Source organism: Solanum dulcamara, chromosome 12 (assembly GCF_947179165.1).
Source record: "Solanum dulcamara chromosome 12, daSolDulc1.2, whole genome shotgun sequence".
Classification (NCBI taxonomy): domain Eukaryota; kingdom Viridiplantae; phylum Streptophyta; class Magnoliopsida; order Solanales; family Solanaceae; genus Solanum; species Solanum dulcamara.
In genome coordinates, this window is record NC_077248.1 from 44,196,256 (window position 1) to 44,220,114 (window position 23,859).

Consider the following 23,859-nt stretch of genomic DNA (forward strand, 5'->3'; position numbering starts at 1 on the left):
TGGTTGAAGCCATGGTTCTCAAGGCAATAAAAGAAGTTCTTCATCTCCTTATTTTGACACACCAAAAATGAAAGAAATACTGGATAATTAATATAATCATCTCACAATAAGATATATTTCATAACGTTTTTTCCTCCTCATTATGGCCATTCATTGACATAATTACTAACATTTTTTCTCTTATCAAGCTCTTTCTCCTACATTTATAAAAATGTAATTACGTTGCTTGATTTGAAGAGACCAAAAGATATTGATGATGCTAGAATTTTACATTAGAAAATTTAATTTCTTTATCTTATTTTTTACTAATATAACTAATTTGAAAAGGGGAAAATAATGAAACACGGCTGGAGTGGCAGGATGGCCTACCAATAATGTGTAAGGCGCCTTATAAGGCATGTGGGATCATGCACCTCGCCCTTGATGTTTACTTAACGGAGAGTTGAGAGTCGTTTACAGATAGTATACAAAATAGTCTATGAAGGAATATAGTGTGTGTGAGCGATTTTCATGGGTTCTTGATGAAATTCAGTTCTCCTTCATGATTAGCCTTCAATTGCATGATTTTGATTATAATTACATGTTTGTAACGGTATTTTCATGATTAGAATTATGTTATTTTAGATGCATATCTCAGATTATCAGATTTTCATGATTTATGATGCTTTCAGATAAAGTATCTCTCAATATATTATAAGTTATCATGATTTATGAGCTACTCAGAATTTATTAATTATCAGTATAAGTCAGTACTATCATATTATTATTGTCTTCGATTATTGCATATTTTTATGGGAGTTATACTTAGAACCCACAGGATTTAGGGATGAAGTATTTCGGTAAGCATCCGTGAAACTTAATAGCAATCTCTAAGTCCTAGAACTGCATCTCACCTTAGGACTTGTCTTTATAGACATTAGTTTAGTGGATCCATAGTAGCTCAGCTTCAGCCTTTATACCTTGGAAAGTATATTAGCTCTTTTGATGGGGATTATACATCAAGCTCCATGTAGTAGCTCACAAGGTTATATGTCGATTTTAGTATCTCTCATAATTGGACTTTCAGTTATTACATGACTTGTATTTAGGTATTCTAATTCAGTGTATCTCAGTTCCATGTTATTTTACTTGGTCATTACATCAATGTGTTTTACAAATTCAGCATGTTTTGATATCATGTTCATCATGCATTATCTTACATACTCAGTACATTCAAAGTATTGATCGCACACTTTCTGTGTATAATGTGTTATAATATAGGTTCTAACGCTCCATATTTAGTTCCCGATTAGTAATACTTCTAATGACCAGCAAACGAGTTGTTGTGTCCTCATCATTTCCGAGGACAACCCTTATCTTCCTTTTTAGTCATTTACTTTTAGTTTCAGACAATTGAAGTTAGGAAGGGAATTTTTCCTAACAACTCATGTTAATAAAGGCTTTCCAGATAGTAAAATTAAATTTTATTGTCTATCTGATGTTAGATTCTTATTAAACTATTTTTGTTATAATCTGTATTTCAGTATATTCAGTTGTTGATCTTGTTTTTCTTATCTAGTGTCATGCTAGAGCATGAGGTTAGCTTGGAGCAACTTGTGGCTCTAACACGTGTCGCAACTAGGGGTAATCTCGGATCATGATATGATCACACCCACTTCAAAAGATAACATCATTTACATTGATGGCATAGAAATGATAAGAAATGACAAATAGAAGATGACCAATTGAAAAAGTTGTTAGCACAAGAATTCGAGATAAACAATTTAGGGAAGTTGATGCATTTTTTAGGGGATGAGGTTGCTAGATGAAAAAAATAATCTATATTTCTCAAAGAATTATAGTCTAGATATGTTAAAATAAACTCGAGCACCAGGTTATAAGCCATCAAAATCATCTATTATTGAAAGAGATCAAACACTAGTAACAAGGGTTAGATCTTTAGTTGATAACGAGAGATATTTAAGGTCGAGTGGAAGACTCATTTATCTATCTCCCACTATATCAAACACAGTCTATTCAATATATTTAATGAGTCAGTTCATGCATAATCCTTGAGATCCCCATATTTTATATTTGTCTTTCACATATTGTTGTATTTAAAGTTTATCCAAAAATATTTGATTTTCTCTAAACATGATCACCTCTAGATAAAAGCTTTTACAAATGCAGATTGGGATGGATTTTCTAATGATAGAAGATCTGCATCCAATTACTGTACACTCATAGTAAGGAATTTAGTTACTTGGAGAAGTAAGAAGCAAAGGGTATGTTACGAGGGTCAAGGTATGTTACGAGCTTCTTTGGCTACAAAAGTCAATGGAAAAAATTGTGATTGTTTGAAAAGAGGAAACTTTCCTTAAACTGCATAACAAAGTTGTACTTCGTTGAGCTCAGAATCATATTCAACATGACCGAATAAAAAATATTAAAATTGATCGGCATTTGATCAATGAAAAAGTTACTTATGGGACCTTAAGTCCACTGCATGTACTGTCAAAAAAAGTAGCTAGTTGATGTGTTTAAGAAATATCTCGGCAAAAGAACTTTTATATACTTAATTGGTTGCATGCTGGGCATGTGCGACAAAGTCATTGCTTTAACTTGAGGTGAATGTTGATTGTATTAATTTATTAGCACTACGAAGAGTAAATCTTGGTGAACAAGTTTTGATAATACGGCAAAAACTTCTTTTTGGTAAAAATATATTTTATGGAGTTAAGTCAAATAAGGAAATAGAGTCCTACTAGGAAAGAACAAGATAAAGGACATGGTTTTACAACCATAAAAGTATGAAGATGTTGGCAGTCTCAAATCACTCTTTGCATGCGAAAAGTAGCAGTAGTGTTTAAAGGCATTAGGAGAACTCATTAGGTCTAGGTGTTTCCAATAATAGTTTTCTATTATGTTTTGTTTATTGTGAGGGTTGTAACAAGAAGGCTTCTTGTAGAGTTAGAAATAATTCGAGTGATTTATTCGAGTTGGGTACTATAGTTAGTTCATTTGATTATTGAGTTGTAATCATAAAATTTGAGTGAAATATTGAAGTTGAGGTTATGTTTTTTACTCCATTAGAAAGGGGATTTTCCAGATAACGATTATTTGTTATTTACTTTCCTGAGAACCTGGTTCCTAGATTAAAATTGGAGGTATTGAGTTTTTTCAATTGGTATTCGAGCAAGGTCTTTTCACTAAAGGCTAAACACCTGTAAAGGATTCAATGGTAGCTTCTCCAGCCGCACAGGAAGGCTCTTCTCAAATAAGATCACCCTTGTTCAATGGTCATTACTGTGGATTGTGAAAAAATAGGATGATGGATCATCTCATAGTAGAAAGTGATTATATGTGGAATGTTATTCTAGACGGACCTAAAATTCCCATGAAGACCTTTGTTAATGGTAAGGACCAAGTGCCCAAAGAGAGAAAGGAATGGTATGCTGCAGACAAGAAAGCTATTTAGAACAAACTCTAGGCAAGGAAAATTCTAATCTATGGCATTGGACCTAATGAGTACAACAGGATCTCCTCTTGTATCGGATGCAAAGAAAATCTGGGAAACTCTACAAGCAACTCATGAAGGAACAACAACTGTGAAAAAGGATAAAATTTATAATCTCAATAGGCAATATGAACTCTTCAGAATGAAGGAAGGAGAAACTATTCAGGACATGCACACTAGGTTCACTGCAATTCTCAATGAAATTTACTCCCTGGGAGAGCACATTCCCACAGAAAAGGCTGCTTGAAAATTTCTAATTATGTTACCTGATGTTATACCCCATATGTTTACACATCAAATTATTTACAAGCAAGTCGACTTAAATTAAAGACGGTGTTATATTTCATATTTTTAGTACATTGGACTATTCGTGAGCTAATCGCCATAAATTCAAGAACTTTTAATTTCAAATTTATTATATTTTGTATTTTCATACATTGAGTCATTCGCAAGAAAATCGACTCAAATTAAAGACGAGATCATTTTCGGACATGAAGTAGAAATCTTTGATTCCTAATTCTAATTTGAAAATATTAGTTGAGATTAGAGATTAATTAAACATGACTGGATTATTAAGTGGAAATTTGAGATTAATTAAGATGAATTAAGCTAATAGTGGGATAAAAAAGTGGGCTCCACTACCACATGGTCAAATCTGATTGACTCATGCTTTAGTAGGGGACAAGTATGTTTCTTGGGCAGCAAAATGGTCTATTAGTTGACCAAAAATCTGCAGCTTGTTCCCTCAAATTCTAGAACATTCAACTTAGAAAAAGAATGGAGAGAAGTAATGAGAGAGAGAGAGAGAGATTCAGCCATGGCCATGGCAGCAGCTCCAAGATTGGTGATTCAAGATTAGTTTTCTTCAAGTATCCCAACCAAGGGGAAGGTCTATAGTGACGTGAAGCAACCATGGAGCAACCAAAAATCTTCATTCTTTCAATTCTCAAATTTTAGAAAACTAAGGAACTAAGTATCAAGGTAAGAGTTGATCATTTTCTATATATTTTAGGGTGAGTTGGATGTTTTGTGAGTATATAAATGGGAATTAGATGTATAAAATCATGTCTCTTGATGCTGAAATGTTCGTGAAACATTGGGGGCTGTTTGGTGTGAAAATAATGAATTAATTTTATTAGTATTTGGTTGTTGTTATCATGGATTATGTGAGGAGGATGAAGGAATTAAATGGTTAAAGTTGAAGTTGTCATTGGTTGTGGGTTGTTGTAGAACTTAGTGTAACATTACTATAGTTTTCGTATATTTAAATGAGTGTTGTTGCTGTCATGGGGATGCTTCTATATGCCATTAAAATAGATGAAAAGATTGTATGAAATAACGTATAAAAATTGGAGGTGGTTTGCTTGGCGTATGGTAGGTGTTCGTAAGGTTTTTGAGCATCTTTATGTGGTTAATCAGGGACTCTTTTGGTATATTGTTGTTATTCTTGTTGATCTTAGAATATTAATGATAGTTAAGATAATATGTTGTGTTGTATGTTAGTTGGGTTGTTGTAGCAATGTTTTGATGAAAATGTTAAGACTATGGATCATTAAAGATAACATGAAGATGTAGTAGTTACATGTGGATTTGGATTGTTGTTAGATGTTATGAATGTGGGCTATCTTACTTTAGAAATGATGTTATAATAAAGATATTAATTTGTATTAAATAGAATTGGAAGTAAGAAAACTCCATGATTAGTGTTGGTATTAAAATGGACAGAATTGAAGTTTCTTGAATTAGATTTGGTTGATTGTTGTTGTTGCTATTATTGTTATGGATTATGTGTTAAAAGTGAAGGAATTGTATATGTTAATGTTAAATCTCCATTTAGGTCATTTGGGGCTATTCTAAGCTAAGAATGATGGATTAATTTCGATTAATGTTGTAGTTGTTATTGTGGCTGATTATATTATGAAAATAAAAGAATTCAATATGTCAAGTTGGAGTTATAATTGATTTAAGGGTTGGTTGTAACGTGTGGTTCCTTGTGTTGAATTGAAAGAGTAAGTGTAGTTATGATTACGCATTGTATGGTTGATTGTTGGGCGTTTATAAATCATTTCGATAAGGTATGATGGTTGCAACCTATTAAGAGTAATTTGATAGCACCGTGGTCGTCATGTAGATAATTAACGAAAGTCGAATGTTATTTGGATTATTCGGGGTATTTTTGAATATAGTCTTGTCTTGTCTTGACATGGCATTTGAATTTGTGATTGTTGATGTTGCTTGGTGATTGTATGACTGATTTGGAAGTAGAGAAAGTGAGCGGTATAGGGAAGGTGCTGTCCAAATTTTTAGAAATAACCTACTAACAATAAAGTACGTTTTATGCCTTTTCATAGCTTAACTGTAGTGCTTAACATTTTAATATAGATTGAGACAATATTGGGCAGAATATACGTATTGAGTGCAAGTAAACGCTAAAGGTATGTAAAGCCTATCCCTTCTTTCTTTTGGGTATGTCTTAGATATAAGAGACGAATGATACGTATATGAAATTTGGGGTAATTCCATTTATAAGATTTGAGTGTGATTCATGATTCTTATTCACTTCTTGATATTACAATTCTCAAGTGATTGAGCCTCCCCCTCCAGGTTTTTTGTACATTGGATAATAGTCGATATATACCCGTTTCTATTCTTAGGGACTCTATGATAACTAATGTTCGGACTTCTATAAGATGTTTCATACTATAGTGACATGTGACTATGATTCTTAAGGCTCTTTGACATACGTTATGATGATATTTGAGGGATGTCTGATATGTTTTCGAGTTACACATGCACGTATATGTATTATATTATATATGGATTGGGCCATACATTCCTCGACACTAACATATTATATTATATATGGATCGGGCCATACATTACTTGATACTATTATATTATATACGGATCGGACCATACGTTCCTCGGCACTAACATATTATATTTATGGATCGGACCGGACGTTTTTTGGCACTATTATATTATATATAGATCGAGTTGTACGTTCCACAACACTAACAGTTATACTATGCCGTAAAGTCAAATTCAGTTATATAGAGTTATGCAGCTATTATCACATGTTGGCCACAGATTCATTCAATTATTGAGACTGTTTTCATGATTCATCTATACTTAATGTTCTTATGCTTTATATACTCAGTACATATGTCGTACAGACCCCCTCTCTTTGGGGGGCTGCGTTTCATGCTCGTAGATACATATATTCATTTTGGAGATTCGCCAGCTTAGGATTTCCACTCAGCTATTTTGGAAGTACTCCATTGTCCCGGAGCCTAGACTTTTGATATAGATCTTTTGATGTATATATTTATTTATCTAGGGGTACAACGGGGCCTTGTCTCATCATATATTACTGTTGATATTCTTAGAGATCTGTAGACACATGTGTGGGTTGTATATAGATGTTATCTAGATATACTAGTATGACTTACGTTTGAGACGTTCCCACTTGTAGTGACAGCCTTATCGGGTTGCGTATGTACATGTATATTTTGGGAATATGGTGTGTAGTGGAAGCCTTATCGGCGTGAGTATATATATAGTGGGGCATTTCTACATGTAATGACAATTTTACTGGCTTACATACTATATTACCTTTTGATATTTTAACTCTTCATGAGATAGGTTGTGTTAATATATAAATATAGGATAGTTTCGAGATGACATTCATTTCCCTAAAGTCCTATATCATGTTTAGTTGTTGATTGATTATAGATAACAGGTGTAGATACGAGTGTCTAATTTGGGCACTAGTCACGACCCACGGGGTTGGGTCGTGACACCTGAATTATGGGAAAGTAAGGTACAAGCTATCATAAAAGCAAGAGATCTAGACACTCTAGCTATGGATGAACTCATTGGGAACTTGAAAACCTATGAGTTAAAGAAAAACCAAGAAAAAGACATTAGAAATAAAAGGAAATACATGACTATATCTCTCAAGGCAATTGAAATTACTGATTATGAGGAAGCGAATCTGGCACTAGTTACCAAGAATTTTCAAAGGAATTTCAAAAGAGGTCAAACTTTCAAAGGAAGTCTTCTACAAATATTGAGAAGGAGGTTCAGGTTTGTCATAAGTGTGGTAGTCCTGAGCACTTCATCAAATTCTGCACATTATGGGATATAAAACACAATAAGGCTACTCTAGAGAAAACTGAACATCAGTAAAGAGCTCACTCTTCCCTCACATAGGAAGATGACCTCACAAGAAGTTGATATTACTATTCAGAGAGCTCTATCTTCTATAGGAGAACATATCTATAAGTCAGATGATGAGAATTCTTATAACCAATCACTACTTTCTATGGTTGAAGCAAAATAAGAAGACAATCTAGCCCTTCTAGCTATGAGTGACACTGAAAGTTAATCTGAAGAAGAAAAGGTTGCTGAAACAACACTTGCCACCATGGAGGGAACAAAGTCTAATAAAGCCACTATTCAAAAAATAAAAGAAACAACTCTTTCTCTCATGGCAGGCTCAGACTCAAAACAAGATGATACAAAGGTATGTTTTTTTGATCTAAGGACTAAATTACATAGCTTTTTTTAAAAAAAAAATGGAAACTCTTTCGTCCATACTTATAGATGCATATTACTCAGTATGTTCCAAAAAGGATTTATTGAATAATTATACATCTCTAAGATTGGAGTGTGAAGGGGTTGAGGAAAGTCAATATACCTTAAACAACTCCTTAGAAGAACTTTCTGACAAAACAAAAATTCTGACTACTACTTTTTGACAAACCTTGGAAGAGGATATTGAAAATCTAACCAAAAGGCTCTCTCAATTGATTGAAGAGAATGGTGAGCTAAGTAAAAAACTCAATTTGGCAAGATGTGAATTAGAACATAATCAAAAATGGATAAAATCCTCAAACCTTCTCACTCACATACACAACAGTCAATCCTCCTCCAAACATGGACTAGATTTTAGATCAGAGCTAAGAAATACAAGCCATACCATGAGCTTGGTATGTACTATCTATGGCAAAGAGGGACACCTCAGAAATAAATGTCCTACTCATCAAAGATCCACTCTAAATAACATGAACTTTGTGGACAAGCATAAAATTAAAGAATTAAAAAGGATTCTCTCTATTAAAAGAGATCTTCCTCATTGGGCTAAAAGGAACTTGATTCATCCTCTCACTCACAAAAAAGGACCCAAGTTAATCTGGGTAACCAAGACTAATAAATTATTTCATCCTTGTAAGAAAAGAAGAGAGGAAAAAGCAAGCCTTGGTACCTTGACAGTGCTTGTTCAAGACATATGAATAGATACAAAGAAAATTTCCTCTTTCTGACTGATTTTCAAGGTGGAAGTGTGGCATTTAGATATGGAAAACCTTTTAAGATCATTGATATATGAATAGGAAGAACAGGCTCCTATGCAATAGAAAGTGTATACTATGTACATGGATTGAAACATAACTTGCTGAGCATATCTCAAATGTGTGACAAAGGAAATAATATGTTGTTCATTGTTGCTGACTGTACTGTGAAAAATGAGAAAAGTGGCAACCTGGTGTTGAAAGAAAGAAGACACAAAAATGTATACCAAGAGACATCAAGGATCCCCTTAAATTAGATCTGATATGCCTCAGTGCCTTGTTTTCCTTGTCCAACAGCTCACTACTATGGAATAAAAAAATGGGATACATAAGCTTTTCAACAATCAACAAACTATTATCAAAAGAGCTGGTGCTAGGTCTTCCAAAAGACAAATTTGATGAAAACGTACTGTGTGATGCATGCGCAAGAGGGAAACAAGTAAAGTCTTCTTCAAACCCAAGATATAGTCAGCACCATAAACCATTACAATTGTTGATATGGACCTATGAGGTCCCATGAGAGTTCTTAGTAAAGATGGTAAGAGATATGTGTTTGTGATTGTAGATGACTATTTAAGATTTCACATGTCTCTCTTCATAGGTTCCAAGGATGAAACCTTTGAAGTATTTCAAATATTCATCAAAATGGTACAAAAAAAGCTTACTAGGGAAGTGATTGGAATAAGATCAGATCATGTAACTGAGTTTGAAAACTCAAATTTTCTAACCTTCTGTGCTGAAAATAGAATTGATCATAATTTCTCAACACCAAGAACTCCTGAACAAAATGGTGTGGTAGAAAGATAGAACAAATTATTAGAGGACATGGCCAGAACTATATTGATTACTAGTGGACTTCTTAAAAGTTTTTGGGCAGAGGTAGTGAACATAACATGTTATTTATTGAACAGATGCATGATTAGGCTAATTCTAGAAAAAACTCCTTACGAACTGCTAAAGGAAGAAAGCCAAATTTGTCTTACCTAAGACCTTCAGGATACAAGTGCTATGTTCACAAAAATGGAAAGGATTTACTAGGAAATTTTGATGCCAAAAGTGATGAAGAAATATTCCTAGGACATTCGTCCTAGAGAAAGGCCTACAAAGTATTCAATAAAAGGACAAATAGTGTGGAAGAGAGTATACATGTCATATTTGATGAAGAGAATTGTAAAAGTCACTCTAGATGATCCTAGGATTGGATTGGTCCATGACTCAAGAGATGAACAAAAACAAGAGATATCAAAGAACACTCATCAACACAAGAAAGACAAGAGGCACAGGAAATTAGGGGAAACACGCATGTGCAAAACTATGAGAAAGAGTAGATAACATCAGAAGGAACCACCTATCAGGAGCAGTCATCCTATCAACTAGACCTACCTGGACCATCACAGGGTCCAACTGGAAGAAACTTAAAACACAGAAGTCACATCCTCTTGAAAATATTATATCTCCCCTAGACTCAAGCATGCAAACTAGAAACAAAGTAAGAAACATGTGTGCATATTCAGCTTATTTATCATTGGTTGAGACAAATAACACTAGGGGAGCCCTACAGGATGCTGATTGGAATGTGGCCATGCAAGAAATGTTCAATCAGTTTGAAAAAAGCAAAATATGGCATCTGGTCCCTAAACCTACTGATAGAACCATTATTAGAACTATGTGAGTTTTTAGAAATAAACTAGATAATCAAGGAGTGATGACTAGGAACAAAGCCAGACTGGTGGTGCAGGAGTACAATCAAGAAAAAAGAATTGACTATGATGAAACCTTTGCACCTGTGGCCAGAATGGAAGCAATTAGAATGTTAATTGCCTTTGCTGTCCATATGGAATTCAACTTATTTCATATGGATGTCAAAAGTGTCTTTATAAATAGGTACCTATTGGGAGAAGTGTATGTAAAATAGCCACCAGGTTTTGAAAGCTTTGAACTATCTGATCATGTGTATAAACTTAACAAAGCTCTGTATCATATAAATCAAGCCCTAAGAGTATGGTATGATAGATTATCAGCATTTCTTCTAGAGCATGGGTATGTAAGAGAAAAAATAGACAATACACTATTCATTAGAAAAGAAGGAAGCAGACTTCTCATTGTACAAATATATGTAGATGACATAATCTTTGGAGCCACTACTGATGTGATGAGCCAAGAGTTTGCATTCTTGATGAGTAGTGATTTTAAAATGAGTATGATGGGTGAGTTAAATTTTATCTTAGGGTTCAAAATGCATCAAATCAAGGAGGGGATTAATACATCAGCAAAAATATGTGAAAGAACTTCTGAAAAATATGAGATGGATGGTGTCAAGACCAATGACACTCTTATAGCAACAACCACTAAACTAGACAAAGATGAGGCAAGGGTAGTTGCTGTCGAGATAAAGTTTAGAGAAATGATAGAATCCATACTATACCTCACTACAAGTAGACTTGACATCATATACAATGTGGGCTTATGTGCAAGATTTCAATCCTCTACCAAGGAATCCCACTTGAAAGTTGTAAAAAGAATTTTCAGATATCCTAAAAGGACTCAAGGGTTGGTTCTTTGGTATTCCGCTGATAATTCATTTAAATTAATTGGCTATGCTAATGTAGATTATGCTGGCTACATAGTGGATAGAATGAACACTTCTGAAATGCCACACTTATTAGGATCATGCCTTGTATCTTGGGCCACAAAGAAATAGAATTTTGTAGCACTATCCAATGCAGAAGCTGAATATGTAGATGTTGCATCTTATTGCTCTCAACTTCGCTCAATCAAGAAACAAGCAGTGATTTTGGCATCAATCTAGGCTGTATACCCATCTTCTGTAACAACACCAATGCAGTCAACATGACCAAAATACTATTCAACACAAAAAAGACTAACCACATTGATGTGAGATAATATTTTCTCAGAGATTGTGTTACAAAGGGATTGAATAAAATAATGCGTTATGGAACTGATAAACAAATTGTAGATATCTTCACTAAAGCTCTTGGAAGAGAAGCATTTGAGAGAAATAGACTGATCCTGGAAATGATAAATTACAAATAACATAAAGACTGACTTAAAGAAAAGGGTGAGATGATGAGTGTCAAATTATGAATTATGTAACTAACTGAGTCTTTTATCTTTCAGGGTTATGCTCACCACAAGGAGAGCTCACCACATAGAGACTACATTTTCAGGACTCAAGGAAATCATCCTCATGCAAAGAAAAGATGATAAGCTCTCAAGGATGTGATCCTTAAGGTACGCACATCCTTTTTAAAGCAGTCATAAATAAACACAAATTTTTTAATGTTACTCTGCAAAATAAGAACTTGATCCTCAAAACCTGCCCTCCACCTAAACAAACCAAAGTGGAAAAACCAACTGCATCCTAGCTAATCATTACACTCTCTCTCTCTCTCTCATAACTGACAATCGTCATTTCAAAAATTTCAAACACTTTTTTCCCACACAAAGAAAAACCCTCCACGTTCATCATCTTCTTCTTCTTCAACAAGAAAACCCTTTCCCTACAAAACTTCCATTACTGAAAAAAAACTATAAGTTTCTCACTAGAACAAAAAGTACACAAGAACAATGACTTCTCAATCTCCCAAACAATTTACCACCCTCATAGATTACTCAGATGATGATGAGTTTCCTCATGAACTCACTCAGGGAGAACATTTATCATGTTCTCATTCTCCTACTCTCTCTTACTCTCCTCCTAGATCACTCATCTCATAACCATCATCGCATCCATCCTCAAACCCTCAAAAATATGACTCTCTAATCTACTCTTGGACATCAAATGAAATAGAGTCTGTCGCTTCTCCTACCACTACTTCAAAACCTTCATCCTCTGACGATGAGGACATTCACAGTGATGGTGACATTATCCTCAACCCTAAATACTCTAGGATGGAATCAAACTCATTCCTGGAACCAAAAAAAGGCATCCATAAGACCACTTCACAAATCAAGGTCAAAACCCATTGTGACCTCTGCATCATCATCATCTCACCCACTACGAACACCATTCACAAGGAAAAGAGTTGTTAAGGCTCAAAAAGAGGCTGAACAATAGAGAGTGACATTGCCTGAGGGAAGAAAGAGATAGGGGATGATGATGAGCCCATTAATGTTAACGAGTTGGAAGATGAAGTAGAAGAAGATATTGCTACTCCACAGGTGGGTAGAAAAAAGAACCTTGAAAAGTTCTTGAGGTTGGGTCCCATGGGCTATTATGCTACCTAGCCTCTTGAAAGAGAGAGTACTAGGTAAAGCGGTAAAGTCAAATTCCTTTATTCAATTTTATTGGGTAGGCTTAACTTTCAGGATTGGAATCATCTGTTCAAATTTATAAAATCTATGTTGCATAGGGAGGAGGTTGTTTAATTTTATGCTAATTTCAAAATATTTGATGGACTGATTGTTAGTAGTAGGGTGAAGGGAGTGGATATAGTATTTGACTATGTTAAGTTGGGGGAGATTTTGATTGTTCCTTCAAAGGGATTGGAGGAATATTTTTAGAGATGTGATAAGGACTGCTTACTAAAAAGTAAGTTCTCTCAGGGCAAAGAAACAAGGGTGGCTAAGAAGGTGTTAAAGGGGGAAATGTCTCCAGATAACAAGCTTCCCTTTTAGATTGTGAATGAGGAGATACTTCATAGAGAAGGCATAAGGCATGAGGCATGCTTTAGAGATATGGGTATCATGAATTCCCTTGACCTTAATGAAAGAATAAATTTGCATGCCCTCATGATCAAGTATATAGGGAGAGTAACTACACTCAATACTGGTCCTCATGGACTAACATATGATTTTTTGTTGACTGAGGTATTTAGAAGCTTTGGGGTGTCCTTGGAAAAGGGGTGGCTGGTACAAGAAAGGATAATATCACTCTATCGACCTTAGAGGAGTGTGAGTGTGTGACTATCTCTGTTCCCATGAGTTCTTTCCCAATGACTCAATTTCTACGGGATTTAGAAGCTGAACTAAAGAAGATTCATGAGATGAAAAGGGGAAATGCTAGCCTAAGGAAAAGATTAGCTACATCTTAGGCAAGTGGACTCTCTGAAGACAGATATGATTGAGCAGCAGAGCAAACACCTTCAGTACATTCAGTCACTAGTGGAACTCCTCCCCAAACATCAGCCCTCCTCCTGATCCTCTACTGCCCTCCTGATCAAATCTTCCTCTCTCCTCTTCATGACATTTACTAGTTCCTTATTTCTTTTTGCAAATAATATTAATGTTTTTTGTAACTATTTTTTGACTTGTTTTGTTTTGGGCCACTAGGTGGCTTAAATTGTGCTAATGCTGGCAAGATTGGATTTCTAATCTTGGATATGTTTTTGCCTGAATGAATGCTTATCTTTGTTTCTTGGTTGTTTATCTCTAATTGATGGCTTGGTTTATTGTATATGTTAATTGTTAGCACTTGTTTTCTTATCTTGTTCTTTTTAATGATCTCAAAAGGGGGAAGTAGCGGTGGGGATTGTTAAATTTTGGTTAAATTGTTATGTGGGTTCTTATGTTATGTGATTACATGTTTTTAGGTGATGATAATGCATATAAAAGGAGCAGGAGCACTGTATTTGATCATTATTAGTTGTTAATGTTACATTATTATGATATTATTGATATTTGATATACACTTAGAATGATTGATGTTGAAAGAAAGTAACAAAAAATCTTTTACAAAAATTGGATATGTTTGTCATCATCAAAAAGGGAAAAATGGAAGAGCAAACCTTGGTGAAAAAGTTTTGATAATATGAAAAAATCTATTTTTGGTAAAAGAATATTTTATGGAGTTAAGTCTAATAAGGAAACAGAGTCCTACTAGAAAGGAACAAGAGAATGTGATTGTCCAAGCCAAAATAGAAGAGAACAAGAAAACAATGTCCAACAAGGAGGACACAGTTTTACAACTATAAAAGCATAAAGATATGGGCAGTCTCAAATCACTCTTTGCACGTGAAAAGAAGAAGTAGTGGTTAAAAGCATTAGAAGAACTCAAGCAAGTTTTTTAGGTCTAGATATTTTCAGTAATAGTTTTCTATTGTGTTTGTGTTATTGTGAGAGTCTTGTGAGGGCTGTAACAAGCAGTGGGTTTGACTTCTTGAAGAGAATTTAGAGTTAGAAATAATTCAAGTGAATTATTGGAGTTAGGCACTAGATTTAGTTCCTTTGATTATTAAGTAGTAATCATAAATTTTGAGTAAAATATTAAAGTTGAGGTTGTGGAATTTACTCCTTGAGAACGGGGGTTTTTCGAGTAACGATTGTATGTTATTTACTTTTCTGAGAACCTGATTCCTAGATTAAAGATGGAGATATTAATTTTCTTCACATTATTTTAAGAGTTTTATCTTTTTCCTAGCATAATTATAGGAATAGAATATTCTGTTTTATTTTATTTTATTTTAATTAATTGTCTTTTCTTAGTTAGTTAGGATTCACTTATATAAATACCCTCATGATTTATAAAAAGAACACAAAATAGTAAGAAGCCTATTTTCCCTTAAATTCAACTGAATAATACCCTAATGGATAAAGAAAGGAAAGAGGAAAGGAGGAAGAGAGGAAAGGAGGAAGTCAAGAATTAATCAGAGTCAAATACCTGCTTAAATTGCACGTCTTCTGACTCCTCTGGACTCAATTCTGTGGTATAGACAACATTAGTGATACGAGGTATTGCTACCTTATTATAAAATAAAATAAAAATTAATGTTACTATCTCCGTCCACATTTAGTTGTCTAGTATTTCAAATATAAATTTTTATTTTACTTTCATTTTAATATACCAAAAAGATGAAAAATAATTTTTTTCTATTTTTTTCTTAATATTAATTACTTATTCTCTAAATCATTTATCAAAATCTAAGACTATATATCAATTAATATAAATATTGTGATAAACAACTCATATTAATCATTGTTTCTTAAAAGACATGCAAAATGTAAAGTGGATAAGAAAAAATGAACTGAGGGAGTATTAGGAAACAAAGAAAGTTGTAATGCTATTTATTGATCACTATTCATGCAAAAATATAGTCTAAATCACAGATAGAATAATAAATGGGGCGAAAAGAAAAAGAATATTAAACGGAATTCATGGAATGACAACCTAACCTAACCCAAAACCTTAGCTTGTCATAGAATATTGCATAGTGGTATAGACGATGTACTCCAATCATATGGCTTCTAATTAGAATTAATTAAGTTTGGTGAATTAACCTAACCTAAAACATTGAGTTTGCTAATTGACAGTGACCTAATAAACGCACCAAATGATTCCAAAAAGCTCTGGCCTTCAATTGGTAGCTTGATAATGTCATCTGCAGCTATAACAAATAGTTATTGCTAGGTCATTATATCTCTCTCTATATATATATAGTTAATAAGAGACTGAAAATGATTTCAGTAGATCCAAGTCAACAAAATGTATGTATCTCTCTCTCTCATCAAAGCTGTTGATTATATATGAATATGAATTCTGTTACCTGTAGCTCTCAATGCAGTTGGGCGCCTTCGTTGGGCCATTGCTAAGGATACTGCTTCATCTATCTTTTAAAGGAGAAAATAAAAGAAAATTATATCAATACACATTCTGTACACATCTTTCAATTTTGCACTTCTTCCACACCATTCACATTATAACTAGTCTGTTATCAACACTCTATATTCAGTGTTCAGTAATGAGAAATAAAGCTTTAGCATCTTACATACCAAGGTATAATTATTGACCAATGAAATTTCTTGAATTATTTCTTGTGGGATCAAAGTTTGGCTGCCTTGGCAGCCATATTTATTGAAATTGGTAGTCAAACTTTGATAGAATTTGACAGTCAAACTTTGTGGAAATTGGCTTCCACATTTGTGTCACTAGTGATGTAAGTAAGAGGTTTAATAACTCTATAAATAGAGTAGAATACACCAAACAGAGAGAGCGATAAAGAACAGTGAGAGTATCCATAGTGAGAGCCATGGAAAATAATAGTCCTTTGTCCTTTAGTACCCACATATCAGAAAAACAATTTTGAAAAATGGTGTCAACAAATGAAAGTCATTCTTGGCTTTCAAGATGTTCGCGACATTGTAGACAAAGGGTATACAAAACACCTAATGAAGAAACTTTATTACAAAATGATAAAAATATCTTGTTAAGGAAAAAAAAGAAAGATCAACATGCCCTCACTCTCATCCATCAGTGCTTGAAAGATGGTATGTTTGAGAAAGTGGCTAAGGCAACCACCTCAAAAAAAGCTTGAAAGATTTTACAAAATTCTCTTCAAGGAGTTGATAAGGAGATGAAATTATAAACTCTAAGTGTTGATTTTGAAATTTTAAAAATGAAATAATCCGAATATATTTTGAATTTCTGTTCAAGATTGATGTTTGTTGTGAATCAACTAAGAAGGTTTGGAGAGGAAGTACATGATGTGCGTGTGGTAGAAAATATACTTTGCTCTTTAACTCCTAAATTTGATTATGTGGTGTGTGATATTGAGGACTATAAAGATTTAGACTTTATGAAGGTAAAACAAAAGGAAGGCTCTTTACAGGCCCATGAAGAAAAGATTAAAAGGAGAAAAGAAGAGCCACTAGAGTAAATTCTTAAAACTTAGGCATCCTTCAAATGTTTTGAAGGTGTAAAAAGTTGTATAGAAAATGGACAATGGCGAGGCCGTGGTGGTCGTGGAAGAGGAAGAAGTTATATTAACAAATTCAAAAATGAAGATAAAAGGCACTAATTATTTAGAGGTCGTGGCTGTAGATAACAATGAGGTAGAGGAGGATTTTATCATGGTACCAAAAAAATGAGGTATGAAAAATCTAAAATTGAGTACTATAACTGTCATAAATTTGAACATTAATCTTGAGAATGCCATAGTAATGCTGAAGAGAAAGCTAACCTTGTTGACAACAACAAAGACCAAAATGAGTCAACGTTGTTAATGACACTCAAAAAGAAGATACAGGTGATTGCAATTCATGATATCTTGATAATGGATCAAGAAATCAGATTTATGGACACAAAGACAAGTTTGTGGAGATGAAGAAGATGGTGAAAGGTTATGTGTCTTTTGGAGATACTTCAAATATCCAAATTGAAGGGATAAGTACGATTATGATATTTTATAAAGATGGTGGCCATAAATTGATTAACGATGTTTATTATGTGCCAAAATTGAAAAGTGATATTTTGAGTTTGGGTCAACTTCGTGAAAAATGATAAGATATTCATATGAAAAATATGCATCTTTGTCTTAAAGATTCACGTAACAACTTAATTGCTAAAGTGAATATGGAAAAGAATATATTGTTTTCTTTGAATCTTAATACCATCGATGCAAAGTGTTTGATGTCTAATGTTCAAGATGACTCGTGGTGTTGGCACATGCAATTTGGACACTTGAATTTTGAAGCACTCAAATTAATGGAAAACATGAACATGATTGAAGAATTACATCAATTAACCATCCTAATCAGTTGTGTGAAGCTAGTACTCTTGGAAAACATGTAGGGAGGAGTTTTTCTAAAGACGCCACATCAAGAGTAACCAAACCACTTCAGCTTGTACACACCGATGTGTATGGTCTAATCGATCCATATTTTTTTGGTGAATGTAAATACTTTTTGCTCTTTATTGATGATTTCATTTGAAAGATTTGGGTATATTTGTTTAAGCAAAGCACAAAAACTTTTGTTGCTTTTAATAATTTTAAAGTATTTGTAGAAAAAGAAAGCGACTAGAAATAAAAGCTTTAAGGTCAAATAGAGGAGGCGAATTCACTTCAAAAGAATTTAATGACTTTTATCAATCTCATTGAATTCGTCACCCTCTAATGGTACCTTACTCGCCCCAACAAAATAGAGTTGTAGAAAAAAGAATAGATCAATTCTTAATATGGCTAGATGTATGTTGAAAGCTAAAAGTATGCCAAAAGAATTTTGGGCCGAGGCTATTTCTTGTGAAGTTTATTTGAGAACCAGGTGTCCAACAAGAAATGTGAGGGATCAAACGCCTTAAAAAGCATGGAGCAGAAGAAAGTCAAGTGTCAAGAACTTGAAAATATTTGGGAGCATAGTCTATGCTCAGGTTCCACATCAAGGGAGAATTAAACTTTACGATCAAAGTGTCAAGTATTTGTTTGTTGGCTATGACATGAGTTCAAAAGGCTACAAGTTATACAATCCAAATAATAACTAGGTGATAGTGAGTCATAATATTGAATTTGATGAAAAAGCAACATGAAATTGAAAGGCTCAGGAAGAAAGAACATATGATTTTCTTTCATACGTTTGAAATGAAAAAAAAACAGGAGATCACAACACCTACAAGGGATGTGACCCCACCTCCTTCACTAGTAAATATTATATCTCCTTGTACTCAAGAAAGTTCAAGTGAAAGGCCGCATAGGATGACGAGCATTCCAGAATTCTATGATAACACAGAAGAAGTTACTAATTTAGATTTTGTATTGTCTCTTTGTTGATAGTGAACCAATGAATTTTGATGAAACTTTTATAGAAAAAAGGGGGAAACAAGCCAGGGAGGAGGAAATCCATCCAATAGAGAAGAATAACACTTGGGAGTTAACAACTCTTTCCAAGGATTATCGAGCAATTAGAGTCAAATGGGTATACAAGGCAAAAAAAAATGCTCATGAAAAGGTAGAGAGATACAAGATAAGACTTGTGGCTAAAGCTAGGCATGGCATCAATTATGAAGAAGTTTATGCACTTGTTGCCCGCACGGAGATGATCTGTCTGCTGATCTCTCTGGCAGTGCAAATAAAGTGAAAAATCCATTAACTAAATGTCAAATCGACATTCTTGAAAGGATATGTTGAAGAAGAAGTATATGGTGAGCAATCATTGGGCTTTGTGGTCAAAAATCATGAAGTAAAGATGTTGAGGTTGAAGAAAGCATTATATGAATTGAAATAAGCTCCACGGGCGTGAAATAGTTGCATTGACAAGTACTTTCAAGATAATGGATTTATTCATTGCCTTCATGAATAAACTCTTTACATTAAAGTTCATACTAATGGTGATATTCTGCTTGTTTATCTTTATGTTAATGATCTTATTCTAACTAGTAAACTTAATTTTGTTTGAAGCTTTCAAGAAACCTATGTTCCTTGAGGTCTAGATGAAGGATATAAGACTCATGTCATATTACTTAGGACAAGAAGTGAAGAAAATGGAGAAAGGCATCTTCATATAACAAGAAAGCTATACAAAGAAGATTTTGAAGAATATCAACATGTTCGATTGCAAACCTATAAACCCTATGGAAAGTTGAATGAAATTGTCAAAGTTTGATTATGGATAAAAAGTGGACTCTACTCTGTTCAAAAGTCTCGTGGAAAGTCTGAGCTACTTGACATGTACGAGACCACATATACTTTTTGTAGTTGTAGTAGTAAGTCGCCTCATGGAAGCTCCCACCTCCACTCACTTGAATGTCGCTAGAAGAATTCATCGTTACCTAGAAGTTGAATACGTGGAAGTGACATCATGTACATGTCATTCTATCTGATTGTGAAGAATGCTGAAGGAGCTTAACTTGCCACATATTGAAGCCATAATGATTTGTGTTGACAATAAATCTGCGCAAGCACTTGCCAAAAATCTGGTGTATCATGACAGAAGCAAGCACATATACACAAGATATCACTTTATTGGAGAATACGTTGTCTAAAGGAAGTAGAACTCAAGTATGTGAAATCTCACTATCAAGTTGTAGATATTTTCACAAAGTCGCTCAAATTTGAAGATTTTCAGAGGTTGAGATCAAGTCTTGGAATGAAAATTCAAAATCAAAATTAAGGGAGAGATTTATGGGATCAAAGTTTGGCAACCTTGGTAGCTGCATTTGTTGAAATTACTAGTCAAACTTTGGTAGAATTTGATAACCAAACTTTGTAGAAATTGACTGGCACATTTGTTGAAATTGGTAGTCAAACTTTGATGGAATTTGACAACCAAACTTTGTACAAATTGGCTTTCAAATTTGTGTCACTAGTTATGTAAGCAAGAAGTTTAATAACTCTATAAATAGAATGACAATTGAACATTTTAAAATACACCAAAAATAGAGAGCAATGAGAGTAATCACACGTTATTTCTTAATCTGTGAGAAAATAATGTGAGAGTAATATTATAGTGAGTTGTATGAAATAAAAGAGTATCGTTCTTTTAAAAGAGTAATCATCTTTTGAAACTATCAAGTTGTAATCAATGTTATTGTATTACATTATTCGAATATCATATTTACCTCATATAATAGTTTGTATCGTTATTACTCTCTTATTAGCGTTATTTAATATGGATATTATCTTGGACGGAATTATCATTTTCTCAACATTTCTTGGCCCCAAATAAATAAAACAAAATAATATTTGCATCCTGAAAGATAGCAAATCGATCTAATAAGAAAAAATAATGCCGTACCATTTTCTTACTTTCCTATTTAAGGAAATTAAGATGAATTACCAGAAAGTTAAAAGATAGCAGAGATGAAGATAGACCAATTGCTTTTGTTCGAGCTAGCATTGATGGGGTGTGAATCTCCTTATTAAACCCTTATTCAATATTTGCATAGAAAGAAGAGGTGTTGAAAAGATTTTCTGAAAAATATTTGTCCTCATGTCAAAGGTGGTCGTTTATATTAAGAGAAATAATCCAAAAAAAAAATAATCGAATTAAGAGTAGGATTTATATATGTAGAAGAGTACCTTGAGTGATGTGACTTCTCGAAGAGCTTTATCCACCAGTAGCATGCTCTCCACATTCCCATCTCCCAAAAGTTCATTCAAATCATCCGCAAGTGTTTCTCTATCCTCGTAAACTACAAATATATATATTTAAGTCAAATTAAATAAGTCTACTAGCTTTATCATAAGAGAAAGGCCAATACTAATGTCACCTAATGAGTTATCATCTTTAGCTTTTTGTCCTGCCTCCAACACAACTTCCAATGATAAAGGAGCCAGGGATGACCAGTATTCTTGCTTAGCTCCAGCTATATCTGTGTGAATACCTGCATCATGTTCATATCGAATTAATAAAGAGGCATGAATATCTATAGCTATCTGTATTCATTCAGTTAAATAAAGTAATTTATAAGTTAATTAGCAAGTAAAATATAGCATACCATAGGTTTGGCATAAAGTCCAATAGCGTGCGAGCCAACACCTCTTGAGAAGAAGCTCTTCCTAAGGTACGAAACTGTGAATTACATATCTAAGTATGCAAAAGGGAAGTTAACTAGGAATATAATTTGGGCAAAACAGATATACATACCATCTCCTCTTGACTCAGTATCATTCTTCGTGTCATAGTTCGCAGGGACTATGCAAAACAAACAACAGAAAAGAAAAAAAAAACTTACAGGAATAATGATGAATTATTATTCCCAAAAGAAGAATTCAAATATACCTCAGCTTCTGTCCGAAGAGCTGCAAGCTCGTCACCCTTTCCACCATAACTTTGTGCTGCAACTTTAAGAGCAGCCTGTCCATTTTATAATATCATATTAACTCCTCTCCATTTTCGCACTAAATTTTTTTAAACTGTGGAATGTTTATCAAAATATATTCTCTTCTACTGAAAACAATTACCACTTTACTTATTGGAAACTTATAAGATGTTGTAGTAATACTTTTGGTTGGTGATCAAAATCGAACATTTTGGATTTAGAACTGGTGTTCATTTATTTACATTTCACCCAAAATAAACCAGATCTCTGTTTGCTTCAGCAAAACAAACATTAGACCTTTCCCCATTCTTGAACTATGGGAAATTGTATTTTGTTGCTTCTTTTTCTTTCTGTTTTGGCAATATTTTAATTTCAGTTTAAGTTAAAGTAGGTTATTCTTTTTGAAATGAAGAGAGTATTAAATGCATTGTTATGGTATGACACACCTTTTAAGAAAAATATTTAATAACATAAATTAAAGTCTACTTTCCACTATTACCTTTTTAATTATTTCCAAAATAGTCTCTCAGAAAATATAAAGTAATTAAGAACCTCATTAAATGAATGGTAAATATGGAAAAAAAACCTCAACAATTGTCTTGAACTAGAAAAAGTTATTTATTTTGAATTATGAAAAAATCTCAACAGTTCACTTGACATGGACTAGAGAGAGTATTAAAAATCTTCATTTTATTCTAAAAATTTGTGCCGAATCAAACACTATCACATAAATTGAAACGGATGAGGAAATACTGCTAAGTGTCACCTTAACAACAATCACATTCATTAAGAAATCAATAAATACAATGTGTATTTTACTAAACTATCCCTATTTAATAAATATCTCTTGAAAATTGAACATTATTCAGAAGATGGAGTATAAGAGTATAGTTAAAAAAAAACATACACAAATTTTTGTTTTAAATTTTTAAGCTAACACTTATTTTGAAATATTTTTTTCAAAGCTAAAATAACATTTATTTTGGGACGGAAAGAATAATTCTCTGAAGTTATAAATAAAATAAGGAAGAATGCATCAAAGTCTCTATATATGATCCATACCTCCCTTTGTTGTAGAGCTGCTTCTTTCCTGTATAAAGGAAAAATAAATTTTAGAATGAAGGGAAATGTTGTTTGGTTATGATATGAAGTTTACCTGCTTATAAGACGAGCCTCCATGGACACACCTTCCCCAAGACTAGCAACCTAAAGAAACAAAACATGGTTAATTAAGCAGCTCAAAACTGTTTACTTATAAAAAAAATTGAGTCCGCCGCCAGCAGTGGAATTAAGTTATGTCCTCAACTTGTATAACATACATTGTGAAAGGAAAGGAGAAAAACTAACCTGCTGTTCAAGCTGCCTAGTCCTAGCCTCAGCTTCTTCGCAACGCTCTTCTGCAAGTCGAAGCTGAAAGGATATATAAGCAATCCACTGCCCGTGAACGTGATGAATTGAAATAATAAACTAATTCTATCAGGACACAATAGGCGCCTACATATCCAAGTGAACTGATTACA

The 23,859-nt window shown here is 33.6% G+C and overlaps 1 protein-coding gene across 1 annotated transcript in view; it reads right to left on the reverse strand.

Moving 5' to 3' along the window:
* The window catches only part of LOC129877424 (coiled-coil domain-containing protein SCD2-like), a 47,627-nt gene that overhangs the window by 19,688 nt on the left and 4,080 nt on the right, over positions 1–23,859 (reverse strand). The window contains exons 6-16 of the mRNA XM_055952921.1: positions 23,687–23,749; positions 23,496–23,545; positions 23,402–23,429; positions 22,300–22,374; positions 22,165–22,212; positions 22,016–22,076; positions 21,788–21,901; positions 21,597–21,709; positions 16,353–16,416; positions 16,137–16,187; positions 15,470–15,510 (exon numbers count right to left, since the gene is read on the reverse strand). Coding sequence (XP_055808896.1) covers positions 15,470–15,510; positions 16,137–16,187; positions 16,353–16,416; positions 21,597–21,709; positions 21,788–21,901; positions 22,016–22,076; positions 22,165–22,212; positions 22,300–22,374; positions 23,402–23,429; positions 23,496–23,545; positions 23,687–23,749 — 708 coding nt within the window. The remainder of the gene's footprint in view (positions 1–15,469; positions 15,511–16,136; positions 16,188–16,352; positions 16,417–21,596; positions 21,710–21,787; positions 21,902–22,015; positions 22,077–22,164; positions 22,213–22,299; positions 22,375–23,401; positions 23,430–23,495; positions 23,546–23,686; positions 23,750–23,859) is intronic.